At 49.2% G+C, this 27,800-nt stretch overlaps 1 protein-coding gene across 1 annotated transcript in view; it reads right to left on the reverse strand.

Moving 5' to 3' along the window:
- The window catches only part of LOC309369719 (solute carrier family 12 member 9-like), a 94,695-nt gene that overhangs the window by 11,190 nt on the left and 55,705 nt on the right, over positions 1–27,800 (reverse strand). Inside the window, exon 10 of the mRNA XM_081910893.1 lies at positions 8,684–8,876. Coding sequence (XP_081767019.1) covers positions 8,684–8,876 — 193 coding nt within the window. The remainder of the gene's footprint in view (positions 1–8,683; positions 8,877–27,800) is intronic.

Genomic DNA, 27,800 nt, shown 5'->3' on the forward strand with positions numbered 1-27,800 from the left:
AGACGCTTCAGGTTACAGACGCTTCAGGTTACAGACTCCCTAACCCAGAAATAGTACGTCAGGTTAAGAACTTTGCTTCAGGATGAGAACAGAAATCGTGTGGCGGTGGCAGCAGGAGGCCCCATTAGCTAAAGTGGTACCTCAGGTTAAGAACAGTTTCAGGTTAAGAACAGACCTCCAGAACGAATTAAGTTCTTAACCCGAGGTACCACTGTAGTAGGTTTCTCACTGACCACAGAATGATTAGCTCAGCAATGGAAGAACCAGACTGATATACCCCTGAACGTCTCACCAGACACAGGAGGGCAATTAAAAGCATAACGAATAGAAACACAGACCCCCTTCTTTAAATATGTTAACGACCAATATCAAGATCTTATACCAAATGCTCGATATTCTCAGTGGAGAGGTTACTTTAAGCAACGTGTTTGAATGTTGAATGTGCAAGTGTATGTCTAGAGACAACGGATGAAACAAACATCATTAGCTGTACTGCTGGATAAGTTTTTAATGATTTTTTGTATTTGTATAAAAACTAATGAAAATTTGTGGGTTTTGTGTGTGTGTGTGTTTTAAAAGGCAGACAGATGCCAAAGCATCTGAGGTGGCGGTGAAGGGAGCCCCCTCCTCAAAGCCCCCTGTTTCTATAGCTAAGCAAGGAGGCAGTTTAGCCACAGCTTGCTTGGGCGCTGTGGATTTGGTGCTCCTCACTGGCTGATGTAGAGAGGAAGAATAATAGCAGAGCGCCATCGATGTGCACAGTGCTTTGTGCATAATATAGAAAAGGACAGATCTCTGAGCTGAGGAGAATACGTTCAACAATCTGACACAAGGTGACGGGGTGGCAGGAGGCCAAAGAACTTAGAGATTATCCTCATGGGTTACATCCTGTCAATATTACGGAGGATTTCGCCACAGGTCAGGTGCGGTTGTGTGGTAAAATGTGCGCCTGAAAGTGTGACAAAACGGTCACCCGTATCCGTCATATCAAAGTGATGTGCGAAAGTCTTATTTGAGTCACTCTTGTCAGCGAATATCCGGCAAACACCACACAGGATTTTACTGAACATGAGGCGCGAACGTCTGGAAACGCAAGGAACTCCTTTGAGAGGTTCCCCTCAAAACTCTCCCACCTTTCCTTGAAAACAAGCGCTTTGCCTGAGGTGCCACAGGACTTGCTTTTTAAGAAATTCATTTTGAGACCAAAGTTTGCCCTCCGAGCGGAGCAATGTCCGTCTGTGGCTGACGCCACCTCCTCCCGCCCCTGGGGAAGGAGGTGCTCACTCCTGCCACAACCAGCCAGGCTTGAAGCAGGAGAGCCAGATGGGGAGCGTGAGGGGAACGCGGCACCTGCCTGTCAGCGCCCCAGATTGGCAGGAGGAGGGTTCCGCCTCAGCGCCCCACTGCCCACGCTGCGCTGAGGGGATAATGGGGGGGTGGCAGACGCTGACAGCGCCATATGCTGGCGGTTCCGCCTTGACAAGCGGGCGGCGCTCAGGGCTCCCTCTGCTCCCAGTCAACGGAGGCGTCTTGGCTCCGAGGCTGGTGGGATGAGTGGGCAGGCCCTGCGAGAAGCCTTAGCGAGCTCTGGTGCCATCCGGGCATCCGGGATGTTAGTTTCATCGAAAAGGGCAAAGGGTTGGGCCTGAGGCCTGTAGCAATCAATGGATGCTTCCTGCTAATCTTCTCTGTATCGTTCTAATTTTAGTATATGTGCTGCCGAAGCGAGCACTATCAGTAGATGCTTCCTGATCACCTACTTAAAGGTAAAGGTAAAGGTAAAGGAACCCTGACAGTTAAGTCCAGTCGCGAATGACTCTGGGGTCTGTGGCGCTCATCTCGCTCTACTGGCCGACGGAGCCCGCATTTGTCCGCAGACAGTTTTTCCAGGTCATGTGCCCAGCATGACTGAACCACTTCTGGTGAAACCAGAGCAGCTCACAGAAACACCATTTACTTTCCCGCCGGAGCGATACCTATTTATCTACTTGCACTCTGATGTGCTTTTGAACTGCTAGGTTGGCAGGAGCTGGGAGTGAACATGGGAGGTCATCCCGTCGCAGGGATTTGAACCGCTGACCTTCTGATCGGCAAGCCCTAGGCTCAGTGGTTTACACCACAGCGCCACCCGCGTCCCGATCACCTACTTCCCGAGCGTTAGTTCTGATCAAATGAGCATCACTAATAATAATAATAATAATAATAATAACCGCCCCCCAGGGTCAACTAGCCCCACCCCCTGCAATGCAGAAATCTCAGTGAAAACACCCATTACAGGTGGTCATCCAAACTCAGCTTAGAAACCTGCAAGGAAGGAAAGTCCACCATCTCCTAAGGGAGACCAGAATAGAAGATCCCAAACGCAGCACAAATCATGTAGATTAACAAATTATCAGTAAAGCAATTGCAATCTGTAAGACACTGTTAACAAAGTGACAGCTGACTCGTCCAATGAAGCTGGACGTGGGAAGGAAAACGAAAGTATGTCATTGCAAACGGTGAAGTTAGATCTATGGAACTTGCTCCCAGCGGAGGCAGTGATGGCTACTTGACTTGGATGGCTTTAAAAGAAGGTTAGAGAAGTGCATAGAGGATGTTCAGGCTATCAGGGTCTACCAGGCATGATGACTATGTTCTGCCTCCACAGTTGGAGGCAATGGGTTTCTGAATGGCGGTTGCTGAGAACCCCAAGCAGGGAGCGCAGGGCTGCAATCAGGTCCTGCCTGGGGGGCTTCCCACAGTTGGATCTTGGTCACTGATAGAAAAGGGTGCTGGACTAGATGGGTCGCTGGCCTGATCCAGAACCGTCTTCTTATTTTATTAAGAGCCAGTCTGACCCATATACAGCCCATGTCTTCAGCGCCTGCATGGGCTGGGTGTCGGGAACATCTTCTGTCCTTCCGATCCCAGGAACAGCAGCACAGCATTCCCAAGGAATAGGTCCCGGTGCAATTTGCTATTGTGAGCCCCTCAAAACAGCAGAGTAACAGAAGCAAAGCTGCGGAGGTTTCGTGGCATACCTAATTTATTTCTATTGATTAAACAAATAAAAGAACATAACAAACATGTACGGGAGAGGAGGAGTGGAGGAGGAGTTTGGATTTGATATCCCGCTTTATCCCTACCCGAAGGAGTCTCAAAGCGGCTAACATTCTCCTTTCCCTTCCTCCCCCACAACAAACACTCTGTGAGGTGAGTGGGGCTGAGAGACTTCGGAGAAGTGTGACTGGCCCAAGGTCACCCAGCAGCTGCATGTGGAGGAGCAGAGACGCGAACCCGGTTCACCAGATTATGAGTCCACCGCTCTAACCACTACACCACACTGGCTCACCACACTGGGAGAGTCAGCTCTCTCATACTGCCATCTTGTCTCCAGACAGATCGAAGAAAATCCGCACAGTACTAGGGACGGAAGTCTGGAAGAGTAGTTTTCGCCCCCTCCTTTTTCACAGGCAGAAAGTAAAACAAACATGATCTGCTGATCTTTGCAATGGGAGGGATGAAAATACTGACACAGTCTTGCTCTCTGGGTGCTCAGAGAACAAGTTTTCCCTTTTTTTAAATGCACGTATCTGAAGAGTGCCGATGACCTGCATTTCAGCAGAAAACTTCTACAGCGTATAGTTGAACTGTGGAACTCCCTCCCACAGGAGCCAGAGAGGGCCATCAACTTGGATGGATTAGACATAAGTGTGGCATTTTATGCATTGGGACTTCCCGTTACTATTATTGATCATTCTTTAGTAATTCTTCATTGCAATTCTTAAGTGTCAACTGTTTAACTATTATTTGCCAATATTTAATTTTACCGTTTACTGTTATATTCTAATGGATTGCTGAATATTGCTTCATTTGATGTAAGTTGCTTATTTTAAGGTTATTGTGACTTTTTTTGTACTGGATCAGATTGATTATTACGTGTGCGATTGCTGCTGCCTATTTTGTTGTTTCTTCAGCTTGCAAACGGCTTTGTGCAGAGTAATATAGAAAGGCGGTACAGAGATACCTCGGGTTAAGAACTTAATTCGTTCTGGAGGTCTGTTCTTAACCTAAAACTGTTCTTAACCTGAGACACCACTTTAGCTAATGGGGCCTCCCACTGCTTCCACGCTGCCGCCACGCGATTTCTGTTCTCATCCTGAAGCAAAGTTCTTAACCCGAGGTACTATTTCTGGGTTAGTGGAGTCTGTAACCTGACGCATCTGTCACCTGAAGCGCCTGTAACCCGCGGTACCACTGTATACAAATTAAACGTTATGTCTGATGGGATGTCTGCCCCAGCCCTGCTCTTCGAACTGTCCCTGATAAAAGCGTCTTCTTGGCTGAGAAAAAACAGCCCTCGCTTTCTCTTCCTTCATCATCTGCTCCAGCCGCTAGCTTCCTTCCTCGCTGTGTGTGTGTGTGTGTGTGTGTGTGTGCACAACCGAGCAAACATGTCAGTCAGACAAGTCAGAGCTCAGGGCAAGCTAATGCATTTACCTCCTCAGCTGCCGGCATTTGTCTTCACTACCGGGGACAAGTGCATTTGATCAGCGTCCAACGGGGTAACATCACCCTGGTGAGTAAATGTTATTACCCCAGACACACCGCAGAGGAGGAGATCATTCCTTCCCTCCCGCGCCTCCCACCCCCCCCCTTCCGCACACAATCTGTGGTGTTGGCTCCCTGCCAAAGTCTCTGTGTGCCAGGGCCAGGAATGAAAGGTTGGGGAGCTGGGAGAAGAGGGAGTAAGGAGAAGAGGAAGGTGGCGTTTTCGACGCCTGCTTTTATCCACCTGCACGGGGCACTCCTTTCTCCCATCGATCTGCCAAGACGTCTCAAAGCCAGACGGATGTCTGCAGAGGCGCTGGCAGCCCCAGCTAACACACCGACGTTTCCCTGCCTGCAAATGTCGCAGGGCTGCGGCCAGATTCCTCTGCCCTCCACACTGGTGTCCCCAAACCGGAGTTAGACACTCAGGTATATAAGCTAGGCGCCAAACAGCACCTTAAAGGTCTATTCATCGGGGGCTGGACTGGGCCAAAACAAACAAGATGAATTTTAACAGGGAGAAATGTAAAGTATTGCACTTGGGCAAAAAAAATGAGAGGCACAAATACAAGATGGGTGACACCTGGCTTGAGAGCAGTACATGTGAAAAGGATCTAGGAGTCTTGGTTGACCACAAACTTGACATGAGCCAACAGTGTGACGCGGCAGCTAAAAAAGCCAATGCAATTCTGGCCTGCATCAATAGGAGTATAGCATCTAGATCAAGGGAAGTAATAGTGCCACTGTATTCTGCTCTGGTCAGACCTCACCTGGTGTACTGTGTCCAGTTCTGGGCACCACAGTTCAAGAAGGACACTGACAAACTGGAACGTGTCCAGAGGAGGGCAACCAAAATGGTCAAAGGCCTGGAAACGATGCCTTATGAGGAACGGCTAAGGGAGCTGGGCATGTTTAGCCTGGAGAAGAGGAGGTTAAGGGGTGATATGATAGCCATGTTCAAATATATAAAAGGATGTCACATAGAGGAGGGAGAAAGGTTGTTTTCTGCTGCTCCAGAGAAGCGGACACGGAGCAATGGTTCCAAACTACAAGAAAGAAGATTCCACCTAAACATTAGGAAGAACTTCCTGACAGTAAGAGCTGTTTGACAGTGGAATTTGCTGCCAAGGAGTGTGGTGGAGTCTCCTTCTTTGGAGGTCTTTAAGCAGAGGCTTGACAACCATATGTCAGGAGTGCTCTGATGGTGTTTCCTGCTTGGCAGGGGGTTGGACTCGATGGCCCTGGTGGTCTTTTCCAACTCTATGATTCTATGATTCTAGATGAGCCTCGGGTCCCCTTCCAACGCTGCAATTCTACAATTCTATGATCTCAACAACATTGCTTGACAACAGTTCACTTGTCCCAGTATCCAAGAAGCAGAAGCAGAGAGTGGAAATGGAAAAGGTGCTCGAGGGAGACGTCAGTCGCCAACCTGGTGCCCACAAATCTCCACACAACACAGTCGCGAATGGGCCCGTGCCAGTAGCAAAACGAGCCTGGCACCTGGGGGATTTTGAACACTGCCCAAACCGCTTGCCAGAGATCACCCTTGTTTCCTAGTAAGGCCTGCTCAGCATGGATTAGTGGTGTTGGGGGTGCTGCACCTCAGAAGTGGATGCATTTCAGCCAAATGTGGGTGTCAGGAGGCAGTAGATCCAGTCGCGACCGACTCTGGGGTGGCAGCGCTCATCTCGCTTTACTGGCCAAGGGAGCCGGCATACAGCTTCTGGGTCATGTGGCCAGCATGACTAAGCCGCTTCTGGCAAACCAGAGCAGCGCACGGAAACACTGTTTACCTTCCCGCCGGAGTGGTCCCTATTTATCTACTTTCACTTTGATGTGCTTTCGAACTGCTAGGTGGGCAGGAGAAGGGACTGAGCAAGGGGAGCTCACCCCGTGGCGGGGATTAAAACCGCTGACCTTCTGATTGGCAAGTCCTAGGCTCTGTGGTTTAACCCACAGCACCACCCACGTCTTAAAGCGGGATATCAAATCCAAACTCTCCTTCTTTTGTTTAGCAGAAAGGGGCCGAGCAGAAAACGGGAAATGCAGAGGAGCTGTGTCCCGCTGTAATGCAGTGTCAGGGCCTCTTTTGCTTCTTGCAAGGAGGAAGTAACCAGGACAAACTCCAGGAAGCACACTCCAGGTCAAGCCAGTGATTCGTGAGAGCGAAGCTCCAAGGAAGTTAGCTCAAGTCTCCAGATCTGGCGCTGGCCATGAATTCACCGGCACTCAACCACAGTTCCACCATCTGCAACACGGGGGACACCGCCACTGGCCTACCGTACAGGGCTGTTGTACTGAAATAATGTATCTGAAGCTCTTCCAACATGCTACAGCCCCACATAAAGGTTTTCTTAGCATCCGAGCAAACACTTCAGATGCAAGCATTTGAGGTGGGTCGTGGGAAGCTAGAAACAGTGTTTTTAGTAGTAATTGGAGTGTTGGACTAGGACCTGGGAGACCAGGGTTCAAATCCTGACTCAGCCATGAAGCTCACCGGGTGACCTTGGGTGCTAGTCACTCACTTTCGGCCTAACCTACCTCACAGGTTTTTGTGAGGGTAAAATGAGGAGAACTACGTATGCCACCTTGAGCTCCTTGAGAGGGAAGGTGGACGCAAACGCAATAAACAGGGTTTCCTAAACTTGGGGCTCTAGCTGTTGTTGGACTACAACTCCCATCATCCCTAGCTAGCAGAACCAGGGATGATGGGAACTGTAGTCCAAAAACAGCTGGAGTCCCAAGTTTGGGAAACCCCACAATAAATAAATGAATCGACTTTGCAAATTGGAAGGTCTGGACCTTCTGTACTAACGTTGTGGGTTTTAGGTGCTCGGAACCTGCTAAAACACAACAAAACCCACTCACCAGGCCTGGCTGAGGGCCTGAGTTTCGTTAAGGCAGGCCAGCAAGACAGCAGCTGGGTAATAAGAATATTCCATTACGTGCTAACAGGGTTTTTTCCCTGCTAAGTGTTGGTTTTATGACACAAAAATTAAAAGGCAAGGGCTGGGCAACAGGCCCAACTTGCTGGGTCTGGGAATGAATCCCAGGGAAGGGCAGAGCACGGGGGGAACGGCGCCAGCTGGAAGGACGAGTTGCCTGTCTGAAAGGATGCGAGATAAGAGCGTGCAGCTCCCTTGCGGAAGGGGTGGAGGCGAGTTCGAAACATTATTAGGACAACCAGGTAAATTAATCTGTATGGGGCGGGGAGGACCACCTGGTCCTGCGTTTTGCAAACGAGCTACCAGTTGCTGGAAGCTGCAGTGGGTTGGGGAGAGGGCTCTTCGGTCCTGCTTGCTGGGTTCTTTTCGTATTATTATTATTATTATTATTATTATTATTATTATTATTATTATTTTAGTGAACCACCCTGTGATCGTCAGATGAAGGGTGGTCTACAAATTTAATACCATATTTTTCGCTCCATAAGACGCACTTTCCCCCTCCTAAAAAGTAAGGGGAAATGTGTGTCCGTCTTATGGAGCTAATGCAGGGGGGAGGCAGGCAGGAAAAGCCCCCAAGAGCCGCACACAAGCTCCGCACGGCTCTTGCGGGCTTTTCCTCAGGAGGGAGAAGACACTGACCTAGGTGCGCCTTATGGTCCGGTGCACATTATGGAGCGAAAAATACGGTAAATAAATAAAATTAATGCCCATAAACCCATAATAAACAAAAAAATATCGCTGCCTTCCACATCGCTTCTAATATTGAATAGCTTTAGCATACTCAGGAATCAAAAGTTTTTTTGCCTCTTTTGCAGGAAATGTATACTTTTCGAGCGTTCTGCAATTTCCTTGGGTGGCCAGAGCATGAGGCTCGCAGACCCTGCCTTGAAATCCCTGGAAAAGGGTCTTCTTCCTCCTCCTCCTCCTCCTCCCACCCTGCCTGATTTACGAGAGGGCTGAACGCTGCCAGAGGGAGAACTCTTGTCTCTAAACTAGTCAGCACAGCTCCAGGTGTTTATGTGTGCAAGGAAAAGAGATTGCTCGCCGTGTTTCTGCCTCGCCCCTTCTCCCACAGGAGGAGCAACCGACAAACGAAAGCGCCCGAAAACACTGATTAAAACATTTCGCATCAGAAAGGAGAAAGTCTTGCTTGCTGCCGACCGCGGTAGAGAGCTAGTTTTGGGGGTCCACCCCGTGCTTACCTGGTGGAAAATGAGAGCCTGGCTGATGTAGCCCCAGCTGCTGCTGGGGGAGAGGTAATGGAGGGCCACAAGGAGAACCACCATGAAGGCCACGCTGGCTGAGGCGTAGATGGGGCTGATGAGGAAGACCATGACGAAGCAGCCGGCGATGCCCAGCACACAGGTGTGCCAGGTGAAGTACCGGAAGGTGGGCCTGCGGGAAGAATCATAGCAGTCAGCTTGGGAGGGGCAGATCCACTTAGCTGCCAGTGGTGTCGCGGACCGGTTGGACGCAGAGGAATTGTGGGAGGAACCAGCTGGGGAAGCCCCGAGGGAAGAAGGCTAAGAGTCCAGGGATTGGTGGGTGGACAGAGGGAGAAGACTGGGAAGTGGTGGTGTCGGAAGCTGAAGAGGCAACAGGGCTTAGTGAGCTGGGAGAGTCTGTGGCAGACAGAAGTCCAGAATCAGAGGCAGCAGCTGAAGCAGGAGAGGCCGAGAGGCAGAGATGAGTCAGACTGCTGAAGAGTCCCAGGTATCTCTGCCTCCTGCTGGAAGCTTCCCTTCTCCCTGGTACCCTAGAACCAGGAGAGACATGAAAAGCACAGAGGAGAGACAGGCACAGTCTCAGATTGCTTGGGAGAAACCCTGGAGGGGAGCGGGGCTTAGGCAGCTATGGGGATGTGGGGACCTTCAGTCTTCAGCAACTGCAAGACCTACCAGGGATGAGCTGCTGTGCTCATTAGGCCTGACACTCTGCCAAGATCATGTTCTTGCTAATAAAGAGTCAATTGCAGTTTGCATGGTGTGATTTACTGCTGGCTCACTCCTGACAGCTTGGGAACCTGCAGCCCTCTGGATGTTCAAGTTGGGAGTTAGAATCACAGAATCACAGAATTGTAGAGTCCAACCTCCTACTATGCAGGAATATTCAGCTGTCCCATACGAGGATTGAACCTGCAACCCTGGCAGTATCAGCACGTTGCTCTAACCAACTGAGCTATCCAGGAGTTGGAGTACAGCAATGCCTCAGGGCTCCACAGGTTTCTCTCCCCTCCGTTAGGGGGTGTGCCATTCTACAAAGCAGCGTGCGGACCCTGCAGGTTGCCACTCCATCAGTTACTCCACACTAGCCCCTGAGGCCACCCTCAGATGCAACCGGAGCAGAGTTGCAGGAAATCCATCTTATTTGGGTTGTAACCTGCCCTGTCCCAGAAGGCTCACGGCTGGTTAGCAACATTTAAAGACAATGAATACGTAACACAATTGCTTACACCCCGAGGGATCCATTAGAGAGAGTCCAACGCACTCATCTCCAGCCGCAAAATGCTTGAGTAAGTAGAAGGGCTCTCAGATCACTTTCCCTAGCTGCTTCATAGATTCCAAGGTTTAAGCATGGCAAATTGTACATGCATGAAATTTCCTGCACAGAGCAGCTTCTGCATGCAATTTGCAGCAGTATCACATGCATGCAGGCAAACACACGGGATGCATGGTATTTTCAACATGAAAATATGGGAAGAAATTCAGATGGCGTGGCTAACTCCAGGATGAGGATGCAGTGACAGGAAACACTACACCTGGTGAATTTCTGCCTGTCACACAACTGTAGCAGGCACAGATAAGGATTTTTTTGGGGGGGGGGAAGAAGTATGAGAATGCTTTTGAGCAGACGGTTGGAAAAAAACAGCATTTAAGTTTAAGCATGAGTTGTAAGCAGGCTGCCCCAGTTATCTGCCAGAAGTATTTGGCTGACCTTACTGGAAGCAGAAAGCTGGGCTAGAGGTCTGATTCAGCCGAGAAGCCATTACAGAATAAAACACACGCTTTTTTTATTATCTAATGACACCTGCAAGGAGAAAACTACTGAAATCACTTAGTTTCAGGAAAGGAGCCAAGCTGAGATTCCTCAACCTCTGTCAGCTGAAACGCAGAGCCCTCAGCCCCTGCAAGACAGCAGAAATGCAACAGGAGAAACCTTCCCCCATCACTGCAAGATTCTCCTATTGTATTTCTGCCTATCAGGGGCTTTTTTAAAAGGTCCAATGCCTGTATCAGAAAGGGGGGAGGAAAGTGATATCTCTTGACATACATGGAAGCCAGCATGCCCTGTGGTTGGATGATGGGGTGTGGACAACTTTTTATCTGGAAAAAAGGACTCCCTCAGAGTTGGTCTTTCTTAGATGCAGGATTCTTGGGTTGACAAGATTTGCCTAGCAAAAACTTTTAAAAGCTGACCGTTTCTACACCTACACACTGAAGCTGCCCTGTTCGAAGGGGCTGCAATAAATTTTAAAACCAAATGCCAAACAACACGCAATTGACTTGAAGTACTGAAACAACAAAAAATACCGCACACATCATTGCAATTTATATTTTAATCACACAGCTGCTCCGATAGGATTCCCCACCTTCCCACGGGATCTTAGCACGTATCATTCATTATAAAGGCACTAAAAACGCGAGCGATTCCTATTGATCCGCATGCATTAAAGAGTTACATCTTCTTGAGTAGTTAAAAATTCCGGGCCAGAGAGACCTGGGTTCAAATCCCTGCTCAGCCATGAAGCTGAGTGGGATATTTCATTGCCCATCACGGCCTAATGTTCCTTGCAGACCTGTTGGAATAATAATAATGCAGTCGAACCAAAGCCATTGCTCTGTGGCAGAAGCACAGGATGTAAACACAATTTTTAAACAACAACAAAAAAATGTGATTTTTTAAAAAAAAACAGCACCTAGTCCCTAAAATCTGCTTGTTTATCTCCCCTCTGGGACAGGTAGCCTCAAATCTCACTGAGTAATGAGGACAGCTGATGGCTGCGACACCTCAAGAGAGTTGTAGGTTTTCCTGGCACTGGCCAGATAGAGGAAGAAAAAGTGTTTGGTTGCTTTTTAATCCCAGATTTGGTTTTTAATTTCAGCTTTTTGGGGGGGGGCAGGGAGAGGGAAGAAGAAGCCAAAGGGGGCTATCAATCCTGCACAGAGGGGAGGGGGCAGCAGGCAGGGTGTGCTCTGCGTGGCACCAAGCCAGTCCCGCACTGGAAGGTTGGCGCGGTTGGCAGAGCGCAGGAACCGAGGGCGCCGGCAAAGGGCCTCTTTTCTACGGCTTAATTAAACTGTTCTCATCTAACCCGCTGTCTTATCTATATTGCTTAGGGAGATTTAAAAAGAGCCCCGGAATGCTAATTGCCCTCTGCCACTCTTGCGTAGCCGGACCCACAAAAATAAAAAAAATGCACAAAGGCTGTGTGTATTTACTTGTGTGTGTAAGAGAGAGAGGTGGGGAGGGAGGAGACGCAGAGAAGGGAGACGCGCCTCTTTTGCTGCTGCTCAGAGGGGAAGAAAAGGTGAGGGATAAAAACGCAAATGGTGGTTAAGTGTGTAATCGATGTGTGTAAAATGCGGGTCTCTCCTGGGCCCTGGCAGCCAGCCGCAGCGTGCATTAGAGCCTCTGCGAAGCGCACAGAGTTTAACCCCCTCGCGGGATGCTGCGGCCCCAGCAAGGACCAGAGAGGTTAACTGGAGGGGAAGGGAGCCAGCCTCAGCTCCCAAAGCCACACATGCACAACGTCTGCGACTTTGGCCAAGGGGCCTCAGCCCACGTTCGGCAAGCTTTTCGCCAACCTTGGTGCTCTCGAAGGTGTTTTTGACTACACCTCCCACCACCCCAGCTACTTAAGAACATAGGAAGAGGCTGCTGGATGAGGCCAGTGGCCCTTCTAGACCAGCATGCTGCTCTCAGTGGCCAACCAGATGCGCATGGGAAACAAGCAAGCAGGATCTGAGCGCAAGAGCCCTCTCTCCTGCGGTTTTCACAGCAACTTGGATGCCAAAGCATTGCTTGCCCAAGTTGCAGAAGGCACATTAGGCATCAACAGCCCTCTTCTCCATGAATTTGTTGAATCCTCTTTCAAATACAGTGGTACCTCTGGTTACGTACTTAATTCGTTCCGGAGGTCTGTTCTTAACCTGAATCTGTTCTTAACCTGAAGCACCACTTTAGCTAATGGGGCCTCCCGCTGCCGCCGCACCTCCGGAGCACGATTTCTGTTCTCACCCTGAAGCAAAGTTCTTAACCTGAGGTACTATTTCTGGGTTAGCGGAGTCTGTAACCTGAAGCGTATGTAACCCGAGGTACCACTGTATATGCATTTCTGCATATACCGTAGATTCCGGTGTATAAGACGACTTTTTAACCCCGGAAAATCCTCTAAAAAGTTGCGGGTCGTCTTATACGCCAGGTATGGGTTCGCTGGGCAGAGACTGGGTGTATAAGACTGGGCGTATAAGTCGACCCCCCAAATTGGCAGCTGCGAATTTAGGTGGTCATCTTATACACCCAGTCACCTAATACGCCGGAATCTACGGTATTCTGCCTGGTGTACACATTTTTGGACCCAAACCAGTGGAACAATCTCCCTCGGGAGACTGTGGACTCTCCTTCAGAGGTTTTTAAGCAGAGGTTGGATGTCCAATCTGTAATGGATGCTTTAGTTAAGATTCCTACATTCAGGGGGTTAATAATAATGATGATGATGATGATGATGATAACAATATTTTTTTATTTATATCCCGCCTTTCCCGGTTCAAAGTCCGGGCTCAGGGCGGCTAACAACAAATTTAAAAGACTTAATTATAAAAGCAGCATAAAATACAGTATAAAAACACGAATAACATTAAAATTCAAAAATCAATTTAGGGGAAATAAGCATTAGATAATCCCCAGGGCTAGCTGGCTGAATTGGTCCTACTTGGCCAGCGGGGAGGCCAGGGAAGAATTAGCTGTGGGGTCTCAGAGCAGGTGTGATCTTCATAAAAGGGGAGGGGGAGGGAAGGAAGATCAGGCTGAATTCAAATTGAAAGCCAGGTGGAATAGCTCTGTCTTACAGGCCCTGCGGAAGGAGGTTAAATCCTGCCGGGCCCTGGTCTCATGGGACAGAGCATTCCACCAGGTCGGAGCCATCACTGAAAAGGCCCTGGCCCTGGTGGAGGATAGTCTGGCCAACTCTACAATTCTATTATTCTATGTGATGGGCCACACTTCAGCAGCTCCCTGCCTCCAGTCTAAGGGACCTCATCTGTTCTCCAAGAATTATTGGACCTCAACAGTTTCTGAAGTCATGCCATGCTGGGGCAGGAGCCATCACTTGTGGACTTTCCCCAGGGGATTTTAAAATAAATTTTGGACTGTGTCAAGGGAGGTGTTAAAATGCATGCAGATGGAGAGAGAGGTTGCCCCTTATCTGTCTGTTTGTGGTAACCAGACATATAGCTGGTCAGTGCTGGAGGAAAACTCTGTACGTGCTCAGGAGAATTGAGAAAGTAACACAAGCTCTTGTTTACTTTAAAGAAAGGGAGCTGGAGGAACAAGACGCTACATGAGCATGTTTAAAAGGCGGCGGGAGGAGGCTGCGAGAATGAAAGAATCTCCCCCACCCTCTTTGACTTGTACCTCAGAGAATGCAAAGGCACATCAGCTCTCAGCAGCAGGGAGCTGCCATTCACCAGTGCTGATAATTGTGGGGAGACGTGTTCCTCTCCATATTCCCTGGCTTCTCAGAACTAACCAACGTTGGAAAGGGCTCCACCCAGCGTGGTGCTGAGTCCCCATCACTCTTACTGAGAGGAGCGGGCTGGGGGAGGGAGAGGAAGAAAGGTCTCGATTCAATTACTCCTTTTCGGAAGGGCTCAGCCCCTGGGCAGGATGAGGCCCCACTTAGCGAGAGCTAAAGAGCTGTCTGCAAGGATGAATGTCACACAGGCGTGATGAGGGGGGAAAGAGCGGATGGCTGGTTAACGTGGTGTCAGAAAATTAGGGAGGCCAAAGAAGGCAATTCGGCTTTTGGCCCAAGTAGTAGGAGAGGTGGGATAAAATGTGCCACAGCTGGGGGGGGGCAGAACCTGGATGCCCCAAAGCCACTCTTGGGGAACACCCTAAAACTCAAATACCCCCTTTAATGGCTCATAACCTGCCATCTTGAGGGGGTCCATGCAGGATCTGCATTCCAGTTTTATCAGGGATAATTGGCCCTCCAGATATTGCTGGACTACAACTCCCATCATCCGTGACATGGAAGGGGCTGATGGGAGTTGGAGTCCAATTGGGAGGCCAGAAAGTTCCACATCCCTACATTGAATGGATTGCCAGGCTGGTGGTTTCACCTGTGAACCTAGGAAGCTGTCTTATATGGAACCAGAGCACTACAGTCGGCAGAGCACAAGATTTTAAACCTCAGGGTAGTGGGTTCGAGTCCCACATTGGGCAAAAAGATTCCTGCATTGCAGGGGTGGACTAGATGGCCCTTGCGGTCCCTTCCAACTCTATTTCTATACTCCATTCAGTATTGCCTACTCTGGCACCAGCATTTGCAAACTGGAGGCTACACCCACAGCTTCCATTTGAACTCAACACGTCCAAGAGAATGGCTCTTTGCTCCAGGGTCCTGGATACCTCTGGTCTATGGGGGGTGGGGTGCATTTTTCTGGGCATCCCCTGTCGGCATCCTTCGGGGGTTGAGATGCCAGCTGGCTAGCCCCCAGCTGGATCATGCCCTTCCAGCCATGACGATCCCCCGATCTCTGGTGCGACGTAAATCAGCGACTCAGACTTCAAAAGCTTGAGCAGGCTATATTAGCAGAGCATACTGCGCAAACAGAACAGGCGTGAGGCTTGTGGAAACATGCTAACAGCTAAAGATTTATTAAGCATAAATCAAGACAAAGAAAACATGTCGTCTCCCTTTCTTCAGAGAGACAGTGAAAAACAAAAGCTATACACAAACGGAAGTTCCCAGCAAGCTTTGCTGGTATGGAAACAGATATGTGACATGCAACAGTTCCATGTCTGCAACTAAAGGTGGAATGGAAATTCCCAACATCCCCATCATCTTCCTCTCTGGGTTAAACAAAGGCACCTCAATACCCCTGTAACGAAGTCGTATTCAGGGCTGCAGGTATAACTGAATCTGCAGCACTGGGAGATATGCCAAGGGGCACAAGTTTCAGCTGCCACAAGAATCTCAACTTTCATTCTTTCTCTCTCTCTCTCTCTCTCTCTCTCTCTCTCTCTCTCTCTCGTCCTTATTGTTGAAAAGCTGGAATCTGCACACAAATTGCTTGCTGAACCACAGAGAGGGACTGAGAAAGATTTGCCGGTGAAGGGGGAGCAGGGTTTCAGTCCCCTGCATACCCAAATGCTCACCCATGAGAAAGAAAGCCACAATAAACTTAATGAAATATAATAACACAGAGACACACAAACAGAAAAAAAAACTTTGCACACAAATGCAAACGTATCTGTTACACAACCTGAACCAAACCACAGCTTTTCTTGACACAGAATCCAGATTGCCCGGGTGCAGAATTTAATCCCCACCGCCAGTGACCCCTAAGAGGCCTGGCCAGATATCCCATTCACTTGGATTTGTAGCCAGGATTCCTTTTGTCCGGAAGCGGACCTCCCCCTCTTCCTCCTCTTTGCCCTCTTCAAACACTGTGAAAACACCAGTTCCGAGCCCTTCAGCTCTTGCTAGTCACAAGGGCTTGCAAACTGGGTAATTATCAATTAGCATCCTCTTAGAAATCAGCGCTTGGAGAGTCCTGTCTTGGTGGCTGAGGGGGGAATGCACAGACAAGGGCACTCAAGGCTCCCACTTCTCCACTCGGGAGGCTGTTTTCACACAAGATGCTTAAAAGGACTCCCTGCGTCTTGCCCCTTGCCCCTTAATGAAAATGCAAAAAAAAAGGATACTGGGTAGATGCTACTAACGATTCTTGTTTAAAAGCCTCTCTTTCACTTACTCAGAAGTTAAGCAGAGCCTGTAGCTGGATCAGGTCCAAGGGGTCCCATCTAATCAATTGTCCTGTTTCCCAGAAGCGAGACACGAGTTCAAAACCAGCTCTCCTAGTAGCAGTTCCCAGTTAACTGGTCTTCAGAGGCATGGTGCCTCTGATCCTGAACCTAACATGCAGCCATCAAGGCCTGCAGTTGCTGTTAGCCTTTATTCCCCCACGAATTTGTCTAATCCAGGGGTCGGCAAACTAAGGCCCGGGGGCCGGATCAGGCCCAACTGCCTTCAGGATCTGGCCCGCAGGAAGAAATTCCGACGAAAGAAGAATGGCAGACAAAATTAATGGACTACACAGAATTAGTCCATTACGCAGAATTGGATAAAATGACAGTAAGGATTGGAAACCTGTGGGACCAGAGATTCACAGAAGATCGGAAGAAATATGTGAACTATTTGAAGAGCAACTGCAATCAACAAATTACGCCAGTAGGACTGCAAGAAGTTTTGTAAGGAGAAATACATGAAACATTGCAAAGTAGAGAAAGAATAGAGATATTAGTTATGATATTTAAATGTAATAGTGAAAGTAAGAAATGTATATTAAGTGGATAGGAAAATTTTCAGATGTGATTAATGGAAGTAAAAAAAAATGGTATAAGATATGAAAGCATGTTTAATTATTGTTGAAATTGATATGTTGAAAAACTAATAAAAATTTATATGTAATATATATAAAAAGGGATCTGGCCTATGGACTGTCCGTGGATTGGCATGGGGATTCTGTTCGTTCGGGCTGCGCCATTTCCCTCCCTGCACCATTCCATCCCCCCCCCACACACACACACCGCGGTGGCGCCTCCTCCCTCCCTCCTCCTGGCTTCTCCCTGCCCTGCCTAGAGGAGGAAGGGGGCTGGGCTGAACTGGCTGAGTGCCATTTTACGCAGCCCCTCTCCGGAGCCAGCCCTTTCGTGACGCTCATCTTCCCTCCGCCGTCGCTGCCCTGGTGCTCCTGTGGGCCAGAAAATGGAGTGGACAAGCTCGCAGTGGTGGTGGCAGTGGCGGCAGCCCCTGGGATGGTAAGTGCAGCAGCTGGGACTGGGGGTGGGGAGGAGGACTACTTGCCCCCCTTGCCTCTTCTTTCAGCTTCCTCCCCCCGGTACCGCTTCTCCGGCCCACCACAAGGTCTGAGGGACAGCGGACTGGCTTGCGGCTAAATTTTTTTTCCAACCCCTGGCCTAATCCCTCTTTGAGGCTGCCTAAACTGGGGAGTTCCACAGCTTAGCTATGCGCCAAGCAACACCTCCGGATCGAGAACTGTTCATGCAGGTGCAACGGGAGCACAGAAATTCAGAAGCTCAAATGAGGAGCTCAGGGGTCTGTGGTGTCATGGATGGCGCACACTTCTGAGGTAGAAAGGGTGTGTCGTCAGCAGACCCTGCAGTGTAGGACAGACAGCAACAAGGCTCTGTGTTAGCTAAGCCTGCAATCAACCCCAGGCGACGGTGGCCTAAGAGCAGCGGTTCTCAACCTTTGGGCCCCCAGATGTTGTTGGACTACAACTCCCATCATCCCTGAGCTCTGGCCTTGCTAGCTAGGGGTGATGGGAGTTGTACTTCAACAAGGTCTGGGGACCCACAGGTTGAGAAAGGCTGCCTTGGAGCCTTATCTGAAGGGCTGTCCCATGGAAGATGGAGCAAGCTTGATTTCTGCTGCTCAGGAGCATAGGACCCAAATCGATGAATTCAAAATACAAGAAAGAAGATTCTGACTAAACATTAGCAATAACATTCTGGTGGTTAAGAGCTCTTCAAGAGTGGAAGGGACTTCCTCGGGAGTTTCTAAGCAGAGGTTGGGTGGCCTTCTGTCAGGGAACCTTCAGCTGTGATTTCTGAACTGCAGGGGGCTAGACTAGATGGCTCTTGGGGTCCCTTCTAATTCTACAATTCTTTGATTCTATGATTCACAGAGCAACCGATGCTGTTTCCAGCTTCCTCCAGCAAAATGCAACTGCTCCAAGCAGAAGCACACACTTTCCAGGTCTAGGTTTGAGAACCATCTCCCCATATACCCACATATACCCCCAAAATGCCCACTAGATGACTTGGGAATTCAAACATGATGTCAACGTGATTTGGGGATTCAAAGGATATTTTGGTTAAATTAATTTAGTTTTACTTGGCAAGTATAATGTGTGTAAAATGATTGCCAAGTACTTGCAGTTATATATTATTATTATTATTATTATTATTATTATTATTATTATTATTATTATTATTATTATTATTATTATTTAGCAGTGGTAGTAGTAGTATTTAGCATTTTCTGAATGTAAAATTATAATTATTTGGTTTTCCAAGAGCATTTGAGGTGCTTCTTCATTAAATGTAGACTTACCAAGCTAAATGTCTAATCACAAAAGTAACAGCAGATCTGAATTCCTCACACCCAAAAACATATTTTTAAAGACCCCATCACCAAAGAAATGTGCAAAAATTAAGTTTCCCCTCCTAAATTCACACACCTTGCTGAAAAAGAGTCCCCAGTGCTACCTTAGCAGCACAAACATGAAGAGCGAGAGAAGCGCCAAGAGAAAAGAGTCTGTTAACAGCTTCTCGGATCATTTACAGACCAAACCCCTCTATTCTCCTGGAAGCGAACTCTATTTAAATGCCTTATCAAAAGCTCAATTCCCAATTTTAGCTGTCTTGCCCTGTCTTCACAGAGGTATTTGATTCCATTAATGTGTCTTCCCCTTGAGGCAAAGCCCAATCAGCCAACTCCAAACTTGCTTTGCCTTATCCAGAGAGGATTTCTGAGAATCGCTGCTTGCATGGAAACACAAGGAGGGACCGGCTGCTGTGTCGGGCCAGAGGGGACCCACCTAGTCCAATATGCAGTTCTCACCTTGGTCAGCCAGAGGTCCAGGGCAAGCCTGCAAGCAGGATCTGAGCACAAGAGACCTCTCCCCTCCTGAAGTTTCCAGCAACTGGTATTCAGAAACATCACTGCCTGCAACTGCAGAGGCAGAGGCACCACGGCTGGTAGCCATTGATAGCCGAGAATTCGTCAAATCCTCTTTTAAAGCTACTCAGCTCAGTGGCCATCGCAGCCTCTTGCGAGAGTGAGTTCCACAGTTTAACTGCAAACTGTGTGAAAAAGTCCTTTTTCAAATCTTTCAACTCTAAGAGTCCAGCTCCCATCATCCCAGCCTTAAGAGCTCTCCAACGTGCAGCTGGTGATTGAGCCAGGACCATAGCTGTCAACGTTTCCCTTTTCTTGTGAGGAATCCTATTCGGAATAAGGGAATTTCCCTTTAAAAAAGGGAAACATTGCCAGCTATGGCCAGGACAGCTATCCAGGCTTGGATCAGTAGCTTAAGGGCTGGAGAAGACTCCAGCTCTCGTAAGCCAAGCTATAAATCCGCTGTCCAAGGTGCTGAACAACCTCCACGCGCAGTTCCCTTGTGAACTTCAGAGGAGGCTGGGCTCTGTTGCTTTCTCTGGCCAGCAGCCCCGACCCTGAAGAGGCGGCAGGAGCAGGACTCTGCAAACATCCAACGGCATCTTAAAGACAAACCACACAGCTTGGCATCGGCTGCTATAGACTCAGACTGGCCACTCAGTTCAGCATCCTCTTCTCACAGTGGCCAGCTAGATGCCTCAGGGTAGCAGGACCTGATTACAACATTCTCCTGCTTGTGATTCGCAGCAACTGGCATTCAAAGGTATTCTGGTATTCAGAAGTATCCTGCCTCTGCTACTGTAGGTCACAGAGGAGGGTCAAGGGTCTAGAAACCAAGCCTGATGAAGAACGGTTGAAGGAGCTGGGTATGTTTGGCCTGGAAAAGAGGAGACTGAGAGGAGGTATGATAGCCACCTTCAAATATCTCAAGGACCGTCGCATGGAAGAGGGAGCAAGCTTGTTTTCTCCTGCTCTGGAGGGTAGGACTTGAACCAACGGCCTTCAAGTTACAAGAAAGGAGATTCCAACTAAACAGCAGGAAGAACTTTCTGTCAGTAAGAGCTGTTCGACAGTGGAATAGTCTCCCTTGGTACTCTTCTTCCTTGGAGGTTTTTAAGCAGAGGCTGGATAGCCATCTGTCGTGGATGCTTTAGCTGAGATTCCTGCATTGCACGGGGTTGGACTAGATGACCCTTGGGGTCCCCTCCAACTCTACAATTCTATGATTCTATGAAGCCATCATGACTGGAAGCCTTACCCTTCAAGAATTCACCCGAATCTTTTTCAAAGCCATCCAAAATTGGTGCCAATCACTAAATCCGATGTGAGCAAATCTGAGGGGAAAAGTGGCTCCTTTTGTTTGTTCTTAGTTTCACTGGATGGCCCTGGGATCTATTATTGTGGCAGAGGAAGAAAAACTTTTCCTCCGCACTGGGCATTCTTTTATGTGCCTCTGCCATGCCCCCTACTTGTTTTCCAAACTAAGAAGTTCTAGATGCCAATCATTTTAGCTGATCTTTCCTGAAACTTTTCTAGCTCTGTGCAAGTCCCTAAATTGATAAAACGTGTGTATTACGAAATCCATATTCCTTTCCCCAGCCTGGGCGCAATGAGGCAGTGCATCACTATTAAGCGCTAGTTTAGGTGATCTGGGAAGCCTTCTTGAAGTTTGTTGATTCAGGGTTGTCATCCCGAAACAACAACTGCCTACAGAAATCCCTTGGTTTTTCACTCTTCCTTGCACTCAATTGTGAGTTGCTCACAGATAATCCTCAACTCTTTTTCTGCAGAGAATTTTGCATTTCCTTGCCTGCCATCATGAACAACCACCCTGCCGCTGGCTCAGTGAGGCCAATATGGTGCCCTCCAGATGTAACGGACTACAGCTACCATCAGCCTCAGCCAGCAAGGCCAATGGTCAGGGGTGATGGGAGTTGTGGTACAGCAAACACACAGACGATACCTTGTTGGTTCTCTGTATTGGCAAGATGCAATTGCTTACCACCAGGGATGAGTGCCTAACTGGTTCCGCACTCCATTCTGAATCATGGCGACCATTCTGCAGGCAAGTTTCTAGACCTTATGACTATAAATAAGTGTTGGCAACTGCAAAAGCCAGAGGAGGCTGCAATTCACTCCTCAGAATTCCGCACCTTAAATCTTCCCAGTAGGTGGTAGAAGCAGAATAAGGGATGCTAAAATTACATCTGAATTTTCTCGTCACAGAATCAAGCTTGCCTTAGAATAACAGAGTTGGAAGGGACCCTGAGGGTCATCTGTTTCAACCCCCTGAGATACACGAATCTCAATTGAAGAATCACTGAGAGGTGGCTGTGCAACCTTTGCTTAAAAACCTCCAATGAAGGAGAGAGTCCACCACCTTCCGAGGGAGTCTGTTCCACTGCCAAACACTGTCGAATCTCCTTCCTTGTCATTTGATCCATTGGTTTGGGTCGTACCCTCCAGAGCAGAGGAAAACAAGCTCACTTCATCCTCCATGTGACAGCCCTCCCAATATTTGAAGATGGCTATCATGCCATCTCTCGGTCTCCTCTTCCCCAGGCTCAACATACCCAACTCTCTCAACCATTCCTCCTCAAGGCTTGGCTTCCAGATTATAATCTTGGTGCAGATATCAGAGGTTTTAGAGCCAGGTCTAAACACCACCATTCAATATGTTACCCATTACCATTCCTGCCGCCATTTTTTTGCCAGCACGAGTTGGATTGGCTGTATATTGGCATGCAGTCAAGGCACAACCAACCCCATGGGTTGGTGGCAATGCAAGACCAGAATAAGATAGGAGCTGTTGGCTGCTCGGCTTACTTCAATGCATCCAAGACCCAGCCTGCTGATGCGGCTGTAGAGACACACAGCGCTGCCTCCTTCTGCAGCCGGGCTTGGTTGCCGTATATCAAGGCCCTTCTTTGTGATTTACAGAGCGCGGCTACAATATAATCACAACTCGGCAACAATGTACCAAACAGATTTACTTCTCCTGAGCAAATATGTCTCCGAGTAATTCATTACCCAACGGGACACCGGCTCACAGCTCATCATCAATCTGCTAACCAATGGGGACGGACCTCGCAACTCATCCCCAATTCCCCTGTCCAACGGGACGGAGCCTCGCAGCTTTTATCATCCCAGCGCCGTCCAATGGGGAAGAGCGTCCCGCTTCCCATCGACTCGCCACCCAATGAGGCGGCTGGGCTCCAGGCTGGCTGCGGAAGGGGACCAGAGCTTGCAATTCACCATTAAGTGATGCGCTTTGGGTTTATGGTGGCCGAGATTTACGGCTTATAAACAACTTATTATCCGACACGTTTCAGCTCATTGAAAAACAGAACTACTGGTCGTAAACAATTCATTATCCACCATGTTGCCAATATACAGGCAGGCAGAGGCCATCGTGAATCAGAAAGTGCCAAGAGATATCAGCAAGGAGGGCGAGCCACGGGTGCGGGGCTGCTGCAAATGCGTCCGGGGGAGGCCTGGCCCAGAGCAAAGGAAGACACGTTTCCTCTTTGCCTCTCCTCGTCCCTTTTGTTCCAGGTCTCTGAATTCCTTGCAGCTTCCGCCAATTCCCTCTCTCTGCTTCTGAGATTTGAACAACAGAAACACACAAAGGAGGATATTGACATCCAACTGCTCAGGTAGTTATCTTGGTGAAGGCGACCCGCCTTTTAGATGCTGCTGCTGCTGCTGGCAATTCTGTAAGACCCTGTTCTTCCTCTTACAGCATATGCAGGCAAGCAGACCAGAATGTCCCTTAATGGAACATTCATGATGAGTGGGAACACAATGCAAACTCGCAGCAAAGGTTGTGCCAGCTCTTTTTTCAGCAGGAATGACTGAGCACACAGAATCTGTTCCAGAAGCAAGACATTGCACTTTACCTGGAACTCAACTTCACTTGACCTGTGAGCGAGCAGGCGAAAAAGTGTGTGTCTGGAGCATGTGCAGAGTGCCCTCTCTCCAGCACAAAGGAGTTCCTTCTCAGGACTCCAGGGCAGGCCAAGTGAACTGGCTAAACTATGAAACTTGCTCCAATGGGAGGCAGTGATGGCTGTCAACTTAGAATCCTAGAACTGTAGAGATAGAAGGGACACTGAGGTCATCTGGTCCAAGGAATCTCAGCTCAGGAATCCCTGACAGCTGGACATCTAACCTCTGCTTAAAAAACTCCAGTGACGGAGAGTCCAGCACCTTCCGTGGGAGTCCATCTCACTGTCTAACAAATCCTACTGTCAGAAAGTTCTTCTTGATGTTTAGTCAGAATCTCCTTCCTTGTAACTAGAGTCCATTGGTTCGGATCCTAGCCTCTCGAGTAGGGAAAAAACAAACTTGTTCGTTTATTTCATAAAATCTATACGCTGCTTGATTGTAAAAAAACCAACAATCACAAAGTGATTTACAAAAGCTAAAACAGTAAAAATAAAATAAAAACGATGTTAAGTTGGAATATCCTTCCTTGTCATTTGAATCCAGAGCAGGAGCAAACAAGCTTTTATCATCCCACCACTTTCCATGTGATGGCCCTTCGGATATCCAAAGGTAGGCATGCTATTATCTTTATGTCTTCTGTTCTTCAGGCTAAACCAGGGGTCAGCAAACTTTTTCAGCAGGGGGCCGGTCCACTGTCCCTCAGACCTTGTGGGGGGCCAGACTATATTTTTTGGGGGGGGGAAATGAACGAATTCCTATGCCCCACAAATAACCCAAAGATGCATTTTAAATAAAAGCACACATTCCACTCATGTAAAAACACCAGGCAGGCCCCACAAATAACCCAGAGATGCGTTTTAAATAAAAGGACACGTTTTACTCATGTAAAAACATGCTGATTCCCGGACCGGATTTAGAAGGCGATTGGGCCACATCCAGCCCCCGGGCATTAGTTTGCCTAACCTTGGGCTAAACACACCTAACTCCTTCAACCGTTCCTCATCAGGTTTCCAAACCCTTGATCATCTTGGTTGCCCTCCTCTGCACACCTTCCAGCTTGTCAGGGGTCAGGCAAAATGCATGATCAGCTGTGGCCAACTCATGTGAAGAGGTCTTGGCAGCTAATTTGGTTGACCTCCCTCCTTTGGCCAGAGTGGACGGGTAGCACCCAAGCCAAGCCCTTGCCTCACATTCATCAGCTCAGCTGTGTGCCAGTTCAAGGACCACCAAAGGCTCGAGAGCCGAGTGTTCCCAGGGGACAGAGCAACATGCTCAGAGACAGGATGTGGTGGGGAGAGGGTCTCCCCCATTTATGCGTGGGTGCTTCATTTACTGTTACATGAGGCTGTCTCTGCCGCTGCATGACCTGGAGGTGTCTTTGCATGTAGGGGGGTGCGTGGCAATCTGACATGGGGGAACCACGTTTGCAACAGCCAAGAGCTTATTCCACCACAGATGTGCACACCTTTCAGGTGCCACAGGTTGCTTGGCTGCTGCCAGCCTCATTACACTGCAACAATGGGTGCATGGAGTTGCATCAACAATCGCATCAATAGAGGCTTGGAAGCCAGCGAGGCGAGGGTCGGCTCCCCAGATAGCAGCCAAAGGCGGGGGCTGGAGGAAGAGAAAGGGGGGTGGCACGCAGCTGGGGCCTGCCTGCAGAACGAACCCAGGAATAGATGAGAAAGTGTCCTTTGCGGAGGGGAGGGCGAAGCCTCTCATCCAACTCCCGCCCGCCTGCTCTTGCAAAGCAATGTGCACTCTCAGTTACCACTCCTGGGTTATTACGTGGGCTGCTATTAAGATCCTTTTGGGGTGGGGTGAGGGGAGGCGGGGCAGTGCGGCCAAGGAGCAGCATGCTCCGTCTCTCCATCTGAAAAGCTGTCAATCCCCTCCTTTCCCTGCTGCGCTCCCCGACAAAAAAAAAAACACCCCACCACCACCCACCCGCTCCTGAGCGCGGGCTCCATAATAGAACTTAATCATAACAGCCATTAGCTGGGCCGAACGGCGACAATTACTATCTCAGGCAGCAAATATCTCTCTCTCTCTCTCTCTCTCTCTCCCCCCCCCCCCAATCCGCCAAACCGTGGTTCTAAGCACTAATGCATCCAGCTGGGATAATGGTTCCAGGCTTCCTTGGCAACATGAATTGGGCTCCCTCCGACCCCACAGCCATTCTGGGGGCGGCAGATGGGGGGGGGGGGAGTTTGCAGAAACTTGCAATCAGGGAGATTCCCCTAAGTGCCGCACCCTCTAAATGCATTTATTTATTTCCTTGCTCCTCTCCGCCCACCTGCAAAAGCTCGACAAACAGCAAGCTGTAAGCAAAGAGCACATGCAGGGGGAAAAACCCCACAAATCCGGAGAGTCGAAAACCCAGTGTGTTTGAGCTTCTCTCTCTTGCTGCTTTCTTAGGAGCTGGCTAGATGCAGAATGAAAGGCCAGTTTAGTTTCCACTGCAAACTTTGGGCCCGTTGCTGTCTCTCAGCATCATCTACCTCACAAGGTTGTTGTCGTGGGGATTAAATGGGGAGGGGAAGAACCATGAAGGCTACCTTGAGCTCCTTGGAGGAAAAGCTGGGATATGAAGGCAACAAAGAAAACTAAATCAATACATATGGAAGTTAAGAAAAATCAATGCCTCCCATTCACTACAGTGACAAAGAAAGGAATGCGTGCTCATTCCGCAGTGCTGCCTCAACTGGTCCAAAGTTTTCCTTCCTCCTTCCCCAACCTGGGTAGGGTGAGGGAGTCCGGTGGGGAAGGGCTGTAGCTCAGTGGCAGAACAGCTGCTCTGCATTTAAGGTAAAGGTTAAGGGGCCCCTGACCATTAGGTCCAGTCGTGGCCGACTCTGGGGTTGCGGCACTCATCTCGCTTTATTGGCGGAGGGAGCTGGTGTACAGCTTCTGGGTCATGTGGCCAGCATGACTAAGCCACTTCTGGCGAACCAGAGCAGTGCACGGAAACGCCGTTTACCTTCCCACTGGAGCGGTACCTATTTATCTACTTGCACTTTGACGGGCTTTCGAACTGCTAGGTTGGCAGGAGCAGGGACTGAGCAACGGGAGCTCACCCCGTCGCGGGGATTCGAACCGCCAACCTTCTGATGTAGAAGGTTCTAAGTTCACACTGCAGCATCTCCAGGCAGGGCTGCGAATGTCCCTTGCCCAAGGAGCCAAGCCTGATGAGGAACGGTTGAAGGAGCTGGGTATGTTTAGCCTGGAAAAGGAGGACTGAGAGGAGATCTGATGGCCATCTTTAAATATCTCAAGGGCTGTCAGATGGAAGGCAGAGCAAGCTTGTTTTCTTCTGTTCCGAAGGGCAGGACCTGAACCAAGGACTTCAAGTTACGGGAAAGAAGAATGCAATTAAACAACAGGAATAACTTTCTGAGAGCCGCTCAGCCCTGGGAGATGGTGGGCTCTCCTTCCATGGAGGTTTTTAAGCAGAGGTTGGGTGGACACCTGTCATGGATGCTTTAGTTGAGAATTCTTGCACTGCAGCCGGGTTGGACTAGATGACCCCGTGGGTCCCTTCCAACTCTACTGCTCTATGATGCTCTGAAGACCCTGGAGAGGTGCTGCCAGTCCGTGCAGACTGAGTTAGAGGGAGCCTGATGGTCTGACTCAGTATAAGTCAGCTTCCTGTGTTCACACCAAGGAAGGGAACTCCTTGGGTGGGACTCTGAAGGGAGGGGCTGCACAGAGATCGCTGTGTGGTAAGATGCATCCAGCCTCTCCAGGAAACCCTGCAAGATGCCGTCATGCTGGGCTTTGTGCCAGTTCCTCCCTATGGATAGACAACGGCGAGTCCCCGCAACCTGTCACACGCCAAGGAAGAAACCCCTGCAGGCAAGAGCCATGCAGAGGGAAGGGGAGGGGGCTGCAAACCAGGCAAGCCCACCCAGGAGCAGGATTAGTCCCACAACAAGGGTGCCTTTGATGGAGTGAACGGGGCCAGAGTTTGGTCTATCTATCAAGCTGGGTGCTGTCAACACTGACCACCAGCAGCACTGCAAGGCCTCAGATGCCGGAAATTGAACCCAGGACCCTGTCCGTGCAAAACAGCTGCTCTACAACCGAGCTACAGTAGGCTGGGGAGAGGGTGGGAGTCGAGAGCAAAACCTGCCTTGTTGTTGCTTATTAAATTTATTAGTTGCTTTTTTGCAACGCAAAGCGGCTTACGGTATTTTAAGCAAAGAACAAGCACGTTAGAAAAATCTCACCCACAGAAAAAAAGGGGGCACTGATAGCTAAGGGCTGGTTAGAAAGGAATGTTTTTGCCTGGCACCCGAAGATACGGTATCTTTGGATAAAGATTGGCATGTAAACCAAATAGATGACATGCTCACAGATAAAGAACTTTGCCTCCCAGCTTGAAAACTCAACAGGTTATCTAGCTAGCAACCATCGGTCATGACATCCTGCTGTCTCCG

This window comes from Podarcis melisellensis (genome assembly GCF_964234715.1).
Source record: "Podarcis melisellensis genome assembly, chromosome: 5".
NCBI lineage: Eukaryota > Metazoa > Chordata > Lepidosauria > Squamata > Lacertidae > Podarcis > Podarcis melisellensis.